The 14215-nt window shown below is 41.8% G+C and overlaps 1 protein-coding gene across 3 annotated transcripts in view; it reads right to left on the bottom strand.

The window, feature by feature from the left end:
• The window catches only part of LOC116044127 (ras-associating and dilute domain-containing protein-like), a 43258-nt gene that overhangs the window by 4964 nt on the left and 24079 nt on the right, over positions 1 to 14215 (bottom strand). For all 3 annotated transcript variants that reach the window (XM_035997308.1, XM_031291170.2, XM_035997309.1), the window contains exons 8-12: positions 12262 to 12299; positions 11941 to 12170; positions 11551 to 11663; positions 5369 to 5633; positions 4440 to 4612 (exon numbers count right to left, since the gene is read on the bottom strand). In XM_035997308.1, coding sequence (XP_035853201.1) covers positions 4440 to 4612; positions 5369 to 5633; positions 11551 to 11663; positions 11941 to 12170; positions 12262 to 12299 — 819 coding nt within the window. The remainder of the gene's footprint in view (positions 1 to 4439; positions 4613 to 5368; positions 5634 to 11550; positions 11664 to 11940; positions 12171 to 12261; positions 12300 to 14215) is intronic.

Genomic DNA, 14215 nt, shown 5'->3' with positions numbered 1-14215 from the left:
ACCAGAGCAGCCTTCCCGGAAGCCGTGCTGAAGGAGTTGCTAACTCCGCCCATACAGCTGACAAATTCATGAGACGCTTCAGAGGAAAGGATGTCTCATCCCGCTAAAACACATTTGCTCGTTGCTTTTCTCTTCCCATTATTTCCTCCTGTCTCTCCCATGCCTCCTTGGTGGGAGGGACTAAGATGCGAGGAAGTGAGGCAAATGGAGGACTCGAGGATTTAAGGGTTATGAGATGCAACCTATATACTCACGTGTACTGTGTAAATTTCAACAGGGTAGTGTTGTCTCAAATTGCACACGGCCGTTATGCACTTCCCGAGAATGACTCTTCTCAGTTTAATTGTAAATTGCAGCGGGGCAGAGCATTACCGCTACCTATTGTCGCCTGACATAATATATACCGACTGAGTATAGAGCTACTTATCGAAAAAAAAAACACATGTATAAATTACATTTGTATTTGGTGTTCGCCGCTTTAATCGCTGCCGCTGTAGCTTCCTCGCCCGCCATATTCACAAGTTTGAAAATGTGTTAGTGGTCCCTTAGCTCTTTTCCCGTGTAATTACAGAACTGCATGATTTGAGACACAGCATGAGACTAACAGGACTGTGACCATTAAGGACCACAAAAAACACCCTGAAAGTGTTAACATTGTGAAGCTCTTGCTGTGTCTGGATCCAGACATCTGCAACATTGTGATGTGGAATGGCTTCTTCTTTGACAAGGACTTTTTTGATTTCTGTATAAACTTTGAGTTCCTGGTAGTATGTATGCAATCATTGAAGACAACATTTTCTTCTAAATATCTATCAGCTGGCCACAGCCCTGTCCCACCTGAGGTCGATGTGAATTGTGCATGCTGACCTCTTACCTGACAATGTTAGGGTTGTGAACCTCCAACAGCAGCCACTGAAGGTAACACATATTACCACATTGTACAGATCGCCAAAAGTCATGCTGCATATTCCTTTCAATGAGGCCATTGATATGTGGGCTCTGGGCCTGGTAGCTGCAGAGCTGGCTACTGAGTATCCGCTTTATCCTGGTGAGATGGACTACAACGTGCTGGGATTCATCATAGAGGCTCAGTGTCTGCCAGCTGAGTATGTTTTGAATTGTGGAAGAGGAATGAATTATTACTTTCATAGTGCAACAGTCAGCAGTCAGGAGAGAGACACCCACCGCTATGGCAAAGTTTAGCCTGCCGGCGAACTTCAAATTTGAGCGGCCTGGAGACTGGCCTGCCTGTTGACAAAGATTCACACAGTACAGTAGGGCTGCTAAGTTGGGTAACGAAGACAGCAAGGATTAGGTTAGCAGTAGTGTTTAAACCCGGGAAATGAGATTCCTGGGAATATACATCCAAACTATTTGCTGTTCCCTGAGAAGTATAATAACGGGAAAACAGTATGGAATGTTACATCCTACTCGTCGTTCTAGGTGAATAGGCTAAAACATAAGTCCATTAGAGTGGGCTAACACAGCTCATGTTTGACCTCACATCTGCAGTGCAGATGGTAAAGCAAGCTGAGAACATAGCACAACAGATAAGACAGCAGGAAGCAACAGGCAGCACTCAACGTGCACAAGGTGACAGATCGCAGACCATCAAAGAGAGGTGGGAGACGGCATGTTAAAGAGAGAAGTGACGGACAGGAGCAAGCCCACTCGGGGGACTCCAGGTGCTGCCAATGTGGGAAAGAGAAGCACAAACCCCAGAGAATGTGTCGAAAATATGGTAAAAAGGGTCATATGGAGGGAAATGTTTCTCCAAGCCAGTAAGAAAAGTCACTTATAGCAAAGACACATAATGAAAACCTTATCTTGGAGCAGTTAGTAAAGTAAACCAGGGCATTGAAAGCAAATAAATGTAGGACACACTCCAGTTAGGTTTAGAATTGATATATGAGCCGACACTACCATAATGAACCTGAAGATGTTCAGAGCACTTTGGCCAAAGCGAAAGCTAATCAGATCTAGTGCATTCTTAGAGAGCACGAGAGGGACACTTGATACTGTGAGAGAGTTAACTGCTAGTACACTTCATAAACAAAGGAAAAACATCTTTAACATATACATAACAAAAGGGCCTATGGTCAGCGGCCTGTTGGTAGAGAGATAGCAGTAGAGATGGGCCTGGTAAAAAGAGTAGAGCAGGTTAGTGCAGTAGCAGGACATCAGGGGACACTTAAAACAGACCCAGTCAAGATCCAGCTAAGACAGGGAGCTGTACCATGCACTATATACAGTCAGAAGAGTCCCTCTACCACTTCTTCCTAAAGTGACATCCAAACTGAGTTGCAGCAAATGCAGGAGCAAGGGGCGTGACTTACACGACCTACAGACTGGTGTGCACCTTGTGAAGTCACCAGATGCAGTGAGAATCTGCGTAGGACATGAGAACATCAAAAGAGAAAGATATCAACTGCCAACTACAGAGGAGACACTGGCAAAGCTGTCAGGTTCCACAGTTTTTATGTCTCTAGATGCTGCATCAACCCATTCTCACTCCGAACTCGTAAAAGACGGACGCTTGGGCAGTGGCTCTCAGCGTCAGATATGATGCAAAAAACACCCTTAGAACGCACGTAGAGCAGCTACGCGGCGCTTGAAGATGACGTAGTATTAAGAGCGACAACAGTAGCGAGTAGTATTAAAGCTTATATACAGTCTATGATTAAAGCCCGAAATTTCGCGTAGAGAGGTAGGTTGGGGTGGTGGATGGGTCAAACAACCCAGGACTTTCACCCCGGAAAACGGCGTTTGTGTCCCGTGTGTCACGTTTCTTAAACCCAACTGTCGCTTTTTTCAGCGTGTCACGTTTCCTAAACCCAACTGTCGCTTTTTTCTTTTCCTAAACCCAAGTGTCCCATTGTTGTCCTGTGTGTCACGTAAACATACCTTTTATAAGCCCACCCACGATCTTTTACTTAACCTAACTACATCAAAAGTGACGCCAATAGAGGCACCTGACCGTGTGAACGTGTTGGCAGCATCAGGCTTTGGCATCCTCAGGTTCCTAAATATCCTAGATAAGAATGTGCCCCAGTATTATTATTAACAGTATTATTTGTACTGTTTTAATGCATGGGCCCAAATTTTAGGAACTGACAGGATTATATTTCACTAAATTTGTATTTTATGATTTCACGTGATAAATAAATAAATTGATTGATTAATTGATTGGTTGACTAAATGATTGATGAAAACATCAGCCCCCTAATCACCTTAATAAACCCCTAATCTGCCTTTTGGGATAAATGACACCAACATTGCTGCAGAGCCCTGACACACTGAGGATAGTTCCCCCCAGTTGACAGTCGCGGCGGGACTAGGGGGCCCTGTCTCTTCCCACAGGAAATGTGCCCAGCGAGGGCCAACCAGCGCCGGGGATACACTGAGCAGCCGTCCCTAAGCCGGGTTAAATCACTGTATCACTGCAAGATACTGTGTATAGTTCTTTTAATACATCCATGGTGTATAGGTGTTTGTGCGGTGGAGCCGCGGTATCGAAGTCCTGCCCATACACCTGCCAGACTAAGTGTGAGTCAATCACAGCTGTCAATCATTTTTATAGCATCAAATAACTAACAAAAACCAAACTTATCAGAAAACTTATGAACACATAAACAAACAGCATGATAAGAACTACAAAAAATAACTGAAGTTGTTGTGGAGTTAATATTCTACTACTCATACGTGTGAGATACAAACTAGCTGTATCGGCCAGCACAGTAGTTTATTTGACAACAGCTTCCCTTTAGAGCTCCCATCCTGACACCTGACTACTGATAATGGACATTACTGAGGATGAGCCAGACGTCAGCTGGCAGCCTTCCGCATGTCAGACACCAGGATCAAGAAACATTCTTGACTGTGCAGTGCAGGGTCACAACTAAAAGTTTCTCCTTGTTGAAGACATTCTAGTAAGATAAAATGAAGCTGCCAGATCAGAGGACGTAAAGAGGCAGACATTCAGCCTGACACCAATGAGTTCCTCAAAAGGATTACAGGAGCATTCCACCATTTGTTCTCCCATGATGGAGAAGAACACATAATAATTGGTTTGTAAATGAATGTATTATTTTCAGAAAAAAACTATTGTTTTATTAATACCTGTATTATTTACTTCAATTTCTTTTAAATAACTGAAAACAAATTCTTCATGAATAACTGTATTGTTCTTTGCTAATTTGTTGAAAATACATTTACTTCAGGATCCATAACTGCTGGGTTGTGACCCTAGACTGTATATAAAGATATTAGAGATTTAAACATACAATCTAAAAAACACACAGTCCTAAAACCAATACACTTTTCTGTGCACTTCAGAAATCACATTTCTAAATCCTCCGCCTGTTATGTCTCCGTGGTTATTTATAGTTGAATAAACACAACTCAGCTGAATGTGAAGTGTGTGTTTGTGTGATTTGTACCTGCAGTAAATTCTTTCTAGGTGTAGCCAGCAGGTTGATAGCTGATGAGAGTTTATGTGTATGCTCCAAGGCCAGTTCTCCCAGTCCAGCTGCGTGGGCCCAGTCCAGGAGCAAGTCAAGATTGGCCCGCATGCGTACACCTCTGGACCACTGGTAGAAACCTTGCTCAGCGCCTGTGTACACACCAGGAGAAAGCCATCTTTAAAATCGCTTCTTGGTTCATTTACTTGGGTTTCTCAACTTTTAGGACTATACAACCATACTTATTTTATTTTTTATGTTGTTTCTGAGAGGTGTTTGCATTCCCCATTATTCCCAACAATCTGGATACAGTGAAATCTGACATCTGCCTTGGTAATGTATAGGTATAGGTAAATAGTAAGTTAAGGTAAATTGGTAATGCAGATTTGACAGCTACACAGATCAGATTTCAATCCAAGCAAAAATTAAAGGATTAGTCTGCAATTATTCTATATTATTCGTGTTGTCAATGAATCCCATGAAAACATATTAACAATAATATTAACACTACAAACGTACAAAGTATTGTGTGTATCCAAAGCCAAAGTGTGTGTATGTACATTACCATGAACACAGGCAATATAGTTTATTATGAGTCAGTCCTACATACACTCTATCTAGCGCACCAAATGAAATGTGTATTATTACACGGCTGAAAGTATTCCCTAACATGTGGATTATTTTCTCCTTTTTAAATATTGTTTACTAAAAGCTACAGTTCTTTTAGGAAATTATTTTTTTGAAATGATACGGTTTTAAAGATTTATGTCTTCCGGTAAGAACAAATTGGCCTTGGGGTTGAGTGAGTGAGTGAGCTTAGAAGTTTCTACCCTCCAGCGATTGTTAGCCTACAAACTCTTCTGTGTACCAAGTTATTATACTCTATGTGGACACTCGTGCACTGGTACCTCTCTCCATGAGTGAGTTGAAGAGTGATGCGTTGATGAAATAGAAGAGGTAGCCAATGAGCTGTGAGGAAATCTCTGGGTGTAGCTGACAGTCAGACAGTAGTCTCCAGGTCTTGGCCAGAACATCCACAAGATGCTGGATCTCACCAGGGACCTGCAGTCCACCTTTTCCCAGGACCCAAGCACTCTTGCCAGTCACCTGCAGGTCAGGACTCCCCCTGAACGGGTTGCAATCCAGAAGGCCCGGCAGGACGGGGTAGAGGACCTGATAAGATAGAAGCAGTTGAATAAAGGGGACTGCGCAGCTCAATATGAGAGTGACTCACTCATCTATGTGGAACCAGAGATTGTTGGCAATTCCTGTGGGTCAATTTGAGGTTGGAAAAGTTAACATTTTGTGGTGGATGTTCTGATCACTGGGATAAAATAAAACATGTAACCCTCCAACCCAAATTTCAGACCACCCACATTGCCTCTGCATGTCTGTCTCTCTGTGTTTCTCACACTACAACATGGATGATATAAGATTAGACAGAGAAATCAGCAGAAATAAGAGAGACAGAGTTTGTAACATTTCCTCTATTTCAGCCAAAGGTCCTCACTGTTCTTGAGAGCGAGCCCAGACAACGATAGCTTTGTTTGGGCTTGTACACAGACATCCCCCTCCCCCCAAATCTTAATCTTACACCCACCAAGCTTCCGAGGCTAGTGCCGGCTGTAGATCCACATTCCTAAAAAGCTGAATATGGCTCATGTGGGCTTGGCATGCCACTGCAACAAGACTGCTGAGTGAAGAGTTCTGAAGGAATCCACCATAAGCAGATCATTTTACATTTACTGTAAGGCCCTGCAGCCAGAGCAGGCTGAACATGAACAGTAGAACATAACTGCCATGGCTCCCATCAAACATGAACAACTGGAAAACATTAAGCCAAATAATCTTGCAGTGTTTCTGGTTGGAAAATGTTGCTCAGCAGAGCCAAGCCAGAGGATATTCATTCATTATGGGATGACCACATGCACCCATGGCACGCATTATTCCAGAGTAGAATAAAAAGTGTGTATTCTGTGCTGTCTGCTTATTTGTGCATTCATTATGATGGACAAGTAAACACACAATCTGACCACACGCCTGTTAAAGTGTGTCTGTATTCATCACAACATGTCTTCAGTTAGAATAGCTGCTCACCAATGGCGCCTTTTGTTTTCCATCCCACAGCAATTACCCTCACATTGGATGGGCGAGCATGAAACACCCCAAAATAAACAGAGATTTAAGAAAATGTTACTGCACAGCATAGTAGGGCTAGTGTCACTTTCTGTCTGCTTATGGAAGGTTAAAGAAAAGGTGAGCTAGAAAACAAAAGAAGATTAAGTATAGTCTTTTCTTGTTTTCCTTGTTTACACCCTAGAACATTAAAATCTCCCATGCACAAACTAAACCCTGGGACAGCCACTGAAATGAGCACTGACATAAATCACTATGTCATCTGACTGCACTAGTGAAGGGAAAGGCTACATGAGTAAATCATTAGGCCTTAGCCAGATTACTCCTCAATTTGACACTGGTGACTTCACTGCATTCCTCACACAATCTGGTCTGTCAGTCCAGGAAACATGTGGATAGGAGCTTGCTGTGAAGTGACAGTCATGATGGATGACACAATATGTCTGGATTAACTGGCAAGACCAAGAAAAACTGAGCATGTTGTCCACCTTACACCAGCTAAATCTGAAAATGTGGTTTACCTTTGAAAGCGTTTTGTAGAGCTCTTCATCCATACTTAAATGACACACTGACTTCCTTCTCTTTTGGTCAGCAAGAAACAAAATTAAAAGAATTAAAAACAGACTTGAAGTGTAAATAAATGCTTCGCAAAAACGTGTACGCTTGCGGTCTAGACAAGTGGCAACAGCACTGTAGCAGCACTTTCTAGCGTAAAAAATCCCCAATAAAAGCTTAAACCAAAAACTACACAATCGAACATGTTACAGCAGGAATCTGATCCAAAATCAGGGAGCAATGAACAACATCTGCAACCAAAAAAGATTATAGGTTTTCCTGACGTTGTGCTCTGTAAATACTGCTACTGTAATTGTATGTCTCTGTCAGTGGTGGAAGAAGTATTCATATCCTTTACTTAAGTAAAAGTACTTATACCACACTGTAAAAAATACTCTGTTACAAGTAAAAGTCCTGCATTGAAAATGAAATGTTACTTAAGTAAAAGTATGCAAGTATTATCAGGAAAATGTACTTTAAGTATTAAAAGTAAAAGTACTCAATGCAAAAAAAACCTCACATTTTAGAAACTGGAGACGATCAAAACAGTTCTGTCAATCACCTAAATGTGTAATCATCTAATCATTTTAACTGTACTATCAGGCCTTTATATTGTTGTATAAACAAGATATAACATACGATTCAGGCCCAAACTCTTGTTTTATCACGGCCTGGTATAGAAACGGCACCGAACAGGACCGCATGGCCCTGCAAAGAGTGGTCAATTTGGCTGAACACAATAGGTGGTGACCTAATCTGCCTAAAGGACACCAGGCGTTGTAAGAAAAAGCTAGGGGAATCGTTAATTATGCAAACTAGGCCGTGTAACAGCCTTTTCTCCCTGTTGAGGTTGGGAAGAATGAACCGGATACACCAGGCCACTAGGATCCTGAGTAAAATGATGATACTGCCTAGGAATGTAACAGGATTACATTTCACTGGAATTGTCTTATATAATAAATTGATTGATTGACTGATTGATTGATTGTCCTTAAATGAAAGCGTACCCCACCCGATCCCATGTAAAATTCCTACAAATATGGAAAATAAAGATATTCTTCTATGTGCTAATAAGCACATAAAGTTAATACTGTCCTCCTAATTATTTGATGACCTGGTAATACTCCAAAAATGGCCATTTCTGCACACGGTGTCAACACCATGTTTAAAGCATCAGCAAGGTGTTTGGGAATAGCTGTCCAGTACAACAAGTCCTCCAAACCATTCAACGATATAGGTTGTTTATTCCTACCCTCTAGTCTCGCATTGCCAGACCTTCCTCCACAGCCCTGCAGTGGAGGGTCTGGCTAGTCCACACAGCATTCTGGGATGGGAGAAAAACATGCTCTGGTTTATTGGCATTTTTTTAAACCAATCACAATGATCACTAAGCACCGGACAGAGCCACGGTGCCGCTGCAAAATAGCCTCGGGAAGGAACTTGTTTTGGTGGAACATATTCGTTCAAAAGTTGTTTTAGTCGTGCAACAGAAAACTAAGATTGACAGATAGTCTAGCTAGCTGTCTCGGTTTACCCTTCTGAGAATCAGCTTACCATAATCCTCATAAATCAACCGGAGTTTAAAATTCCAACACAAAGAAAGCGGAAGATTACGGACATTCGGCCAATAAGAGTGAAATCCGGCGGAATTTCTAGCGGCAATAGAACAATCCCGAAAGTGGAATGTCGTGGATATAGACCACCTACCCATCTAACACGACCATTAGGAGCGTTTCATAAATTAGCGCCCCTAGCGGCGGCAGGAAATATGACCCACAGGTGCATTTCTGTCCTCATATTTAAACCAGAGACCCTAACGGTCACAGTTTTAATCACGTCATTAACGTTGTGAAAATCTCATAGTTTGGTTCTGTTTAGACATAAAAACTTCACACGTGATGTGGAATGTGAGGTAGCTCTGTTTGTCTCGTTTGTTCTGTAGAGTAAAAAAAACAACTTACCGTTTACTTCTATTTTCAAACGAGACACGAACCCCGGTCTCCTGCAAGTCTAATTTCAGCCCAATTTCAGACCAATTTTGCGCTCTTATTATTCTTCACCTTATTTTCTGCTTTGCTCCCATCATAATTACTGCGGCCACTAGAAGGCATCGCCATCATATATTTTGAAAAGTTTGGAGTTGGTAAAATAGATGGACAACCTTACATTGTATCAGATTGAGCCTGGAACAAGGGGTACTGTCATTCACTCAAAAAATCTATAACTTTGCTTCTTCTTACCATTCGTCTTACCATTTCGTCTTACCATTCTTCTTTTGATTTTGTCAAGAGAGTCAAGAAAGGCCACTGTCAAATGGTAGATTAAGGTGTAATGAAAGCTTATAATATTACAAGACAAATTACCTTTTACTCAACTCATGTCTCTATGGGAGTCAACCTATTAACTCAAAAGTTGTCAGTACAGGGGAACTCAGACTATAAAGCCAAATGTTATTTGACCATCAAATTTAAATTAGATTCTGCAAGTTAAAACTTTATGAACATACTGTATTATATGTCTGGATTATTTCTGAATTTACTGACAAACCACATCTGGAAGTCATTTGGTTCATCAGGCAGACTTGCTGAGAGAAATACTGTCTGGGGCAGGTAGTTAGACAACCACATTCTCCTGCACTGAGCAACAAATGTGCTGCTTTTTAGAGATACAATGTCATATCACTGACTTTCTTCCCGCATGGGAAACTGATATAGCCTAGAAGATGCATCAAAACTGCTGCAGCAGGCACAAAATATATCTGAATCCCAACTGGCTGGACTTGTGAGACCTTGGCATGGCTGCTGCTAACTGTCAGACCAGCGCTGTGTTATTGCTATTTCTGAAGTGGCTGATACTTGACATGGCTTCCTTTCACTTTGGGCTTTGCTGGTTTGGAGCATTCTGGTTATTGGAGGGTCTGTACAGGAGATAATCTGAGTGGACATGCAGCTCAGCTATCAGCTATGATTCCTAGTTCAGCTCTACTGACTGAGGAGGAGTAAAAAGGCCAATCTCCTTATCAGTATTTTTTTGGATGGTGTTTTTACCTACAATGACACAGCTCAACTGGGAAATTGCCAAAAGCATTCCTGGTACACTTCTATGTAATTGGCTTGGTGCTTCAGTGAAAATGTGCACAAATGAATTGTCACTGACAGGGAAAAATTGGTAACAAAAAGAACAGTTTAGAGGACTTCATTGCAATAGGGTACATCTACAATGTCTCAATTATTGAAATAAAATAAAAGCAGTATTATAATTATTATTTCTGGCCACTTGGGGGCAGTGAAACAACTTGTACATGCAATATTCATGCTAGTTGTTAGCAATCATTTCTGTAATTACACACTGTGCAGACATTAGTAACATTAGCATTCTTTGGGAGTTGTCCAACAAATCAAATTTAACTAATAAGTTCTCCGGTCTCCACCAACTCCTGAGGGAAATATCTGTTTCTTTCGCTGCTAAATGCTCCACTATTTCCACCAGCTAATCACTAACTTTGTGTATCAGCTGCCATGCTGGGCAGGTAGTGTACAATGGGTTTATAAGGGATGTGAGGTATGCTTTGCTAAAAAACGCTGCCTGCTGCTGCGTCTGGGAAAGAGGGTGGTGAGAGCAGTGATACTGAATCAAACCAGTGATGTTGCTTAAGCGCTCTGTAGAGCTGAGGGGAGTTAAGTGACCTCTCACATTATACGCAATCATTTGATTCATTGTTACAAGTAATATGAAAAGATTGATTAGTGCAACTTTAGGATCTTGCCTTGTCTACCTTTCTTCTTGCTGAGAAGCAACTGTTCCTGGTTAATTTGTGTTTCAGTACTTTACATAGGCAACACATTTCTTTGTGTCTCTTCTTTGACTCACTTTAGTTAAGTTAAACATGTCATGTGCTGAAAAATCATAAGCTGAATTGCAATGTAATGCTACCTTGGCAGCGCTTGGAGATCCCTGGCTTGATTCCTTTATCCTCTCCCAACACACACACACACACACACACACACACACACACACACACACACAGTGTCTTGTCTCTCTCCCATGTCATAATGCACCCAGTGTGGTCTGGCAGTGTGGCTGGTTGGTCTAAACCAGCCAGCCTGACAGTAAGCTCTCAGAGTGGCTAACTGAGCTCTTTATTCTCAGCCCGTCTCTGATTATTTTCCTTTTCTTAAACGACACATCATAATCATCTGTGAGAGGAACAGATGCAGCCGCTACACAAGCCTGCTTTCACTATTCTCCTATGGCCAAGAAAAGTTCCTTATTGACGAAGCTAAGGTAGATGTTTTAGTTTCCCATGCAAGACTCTAGAGCACTATTCAAGAACATACAGTACGGTACGTCAATATACATTTTGTAAATGCTATAGCTGTGTGCTTTGTCATCCTCTCACCTTGGTGATGTAGTACACGCACTGCTGGAAGGCAAGCATAATGACCTCCTCCAGGACAGCCATTGTCTCCTCACTGGCTGAACGGACACAGGACAGACGTAGCTCCAACAGGGCTGAAATCACACACACAAACACACATATATCTATAAATGGTACAGGTATAGCTTCAGCGACATATTAAATGCATGTTTTTTTTAGTAAGGCAACTTTAAACCTTATGTCAGTGAGATAGAAAAATAAACTTTGTTTAAACTGTATTTTTTACCCAGAAATATTCTAATGTGTCATCAGTTAGCTATCCTGTTTTAGTGGTTAGGTGGTGGGATATGCAGATTACATTTTTCATATGGTCACATTGTATCAAATTTGAAGCTCAATAGACTGACTGACCCAAGTTCTCCACATCCTTGTTCTCGTCATCTTCCCTTCCTTCTTCTTCATCTTGCTGTCCCTGCTCTTTTCGGGTTCTCCACTCTAGAATCAGAGGCAGCTGGTATTGTATGAACTGCAGCAGCTCCAGACTGTTGGACATCCACACCACCAGGGAGCTCAGTCCTGAGATCACCCCATGCTGGCTGAGAGCCTGGAGGTCCTCTGGGCTTGAGCCCTCACCATTGAGACTGCATTACAGATGAAGAGGTCTGCAGTTTAGTCTGTGAACTGTAATGTAAGTTAAGTGATTACTGAAGAAAAACAGTAAGGTGCGCTTACACTTCAGGTTGAACTGCAGCTAGGCCTTTAGTGTGCTCCTGTATGACAACAAAAAAGATTTTGCAATGAGGGGATGAAAATATAATATTATAGTAACAACCTTCATTTATACAAACATGCAGATGGCAAGAAGGTAAGATCAAAGGTATAAATGCTAATTAAAAATCTAGTAGACCACATGGAGATCACATAGAGTTAAAAGAGGATCATTTATGTACATAGGAACCAGTAGTGAATTTTAAAAGGAGAAATGGCAGCCTAACATCCTCATTGGCTTTAAAGACAATGGAGCACCTCTTCTTATAATTAGAACTTTGTAACAAAGAAAAATAAAGGTTTTAAAACTACATTTTGACACAGGGCCCCTTCACAAGACAAGGCCTAAAAAAGGTAAAAATGTTGGCCTTCTGGTCACACAAAATATGTTGCAAATTATGTGGTTCTAGAAGCTTGGTGGCATCGTGGTTGCGTCCGAAATCGCATACTCTGCATTGCATATTTAATATGTATACTATTGTTCAACATACTTTTGTGAAAATTAACAATAGTGTGTATCTTTTCGGGCGCACTAAGCTGTAATTTTCGACGTCACTTCCTGAGAGCCTTCTTGCCGTTGGAGACATGTAATCATGGTAACCCCTGCCGACCTTAACTTTAGCGGCATCGCCAGATAATGCTTAAATTACTGAAAAAGGTAAATAACTGGAGCAACAGTCGCAAAATCACAGGTTTAAATATGTAGAAATGTAAATTTGAGGATTATTGATGTTACAGAGCTACCTTGGTTGGTGTCCGTTTAGTCTCACATTTCCAGACCTTCCTCCACAGCGCTGCGGAGGAGGGTCTGGCCAGTCCACACAGCATTCCGAGATGGGAAAAAAAAAACGTGCTCTGGTTTATTGACATGTCTTTAAACCAATCACAATCGTCATGGGCGGTGCTACGGAGCCTCGGCGCTGCTGCAAAATAGCCAAGGGAAGGAACTTGTTTTTTTGTGGAACACGTGTACGTTGTTTTAGTCGTGCGAGAGAAAACTCAGATTGGACAGATAGTCTAGCTAGCTGTCTGGATTTACCCTGCAGAGATCTGAGGAGCAGTTAACCATAGTCATCATAAATCGACGAACCAAATAAAAATTCCAACATGAAGAAAGTGGAAGGTAACGCACATCTGGCCGAAAGAAGGACATCCGGCGGAATTCTGGCGGCACCGGAGCAATCCCAGAAGTGGGACGTTGTGGATATAGACTACTGTCCCTTTGTCTGTTATGAGCGTTGTCATTGCTACCGCATTGCATTGTGGGATACTTTTGCCGGTGTGGTGTCCAGTGTTTGCATACTGTAATATTTCACTGTAAATAGTATGCAATTCGCATACTATTGGTTTCATGCTAAGATTTCAGACATACAAAAAAATCTCACATACTGTTTTAACCTACTAAATAGCATGTTAGTGTGGTATTTCGGACGCAACCACAGACTACTCTCAGGGCTAGCTGGTGAAGTACAGTAGTTGGCGAGCTAACCTTGGACAACTCAAGCCCCCAGGAAGAGCGCCGAGTCTAAAAGCCACCATGGGCTTAGCGGATAACGGTGGTACTGCACCCCATGGCCCAGAAAGACTTTTCACATAGACTTTGCATGGCGAAAGAAACGTCTATATTTCAGCGGATAATTTGTTTCTGGGTATATCAACTTACCCGAACACTGAAAGGGTCCTTGTTTAAAACGTTACGTTTTTAACATTTTTAACATTCACTAGAAGCGAATCCAGAATTATTAAATTTGGCATGATGAACGCGCATAGTGGCCGCATAGTGACTGCGCCCGCCCGCTCACATGACTGTTCTCCCTAGCTCATGTAGCTAGCTGTAATAATGGATATAGCTAATGGTTGTAATTCACCATGTGTTCTATTAATACGTCCATGGTATTATCGTATGAAGTCATGATAC

This window comes from Sander lucioperca, chromosome 22, assembly GCF_008315115.2.
Source record: "Sander lucioperca isolate FBNREF2018 chromosome 22, SLUC_FBN_1.2, whole genome shotgun sequence".
Classification (NCBI taxonomy): Eukaryota; Metazoa; Chordata; class Actinopteri; order Perciformes; family Percidae; genus Sander; species Sander lucioperca.
The sequence above is the reverse complement of the archived record's forward strand: the minus strand, read 5'-3'. Positions and strand labels throughout refer to the sequence as shown.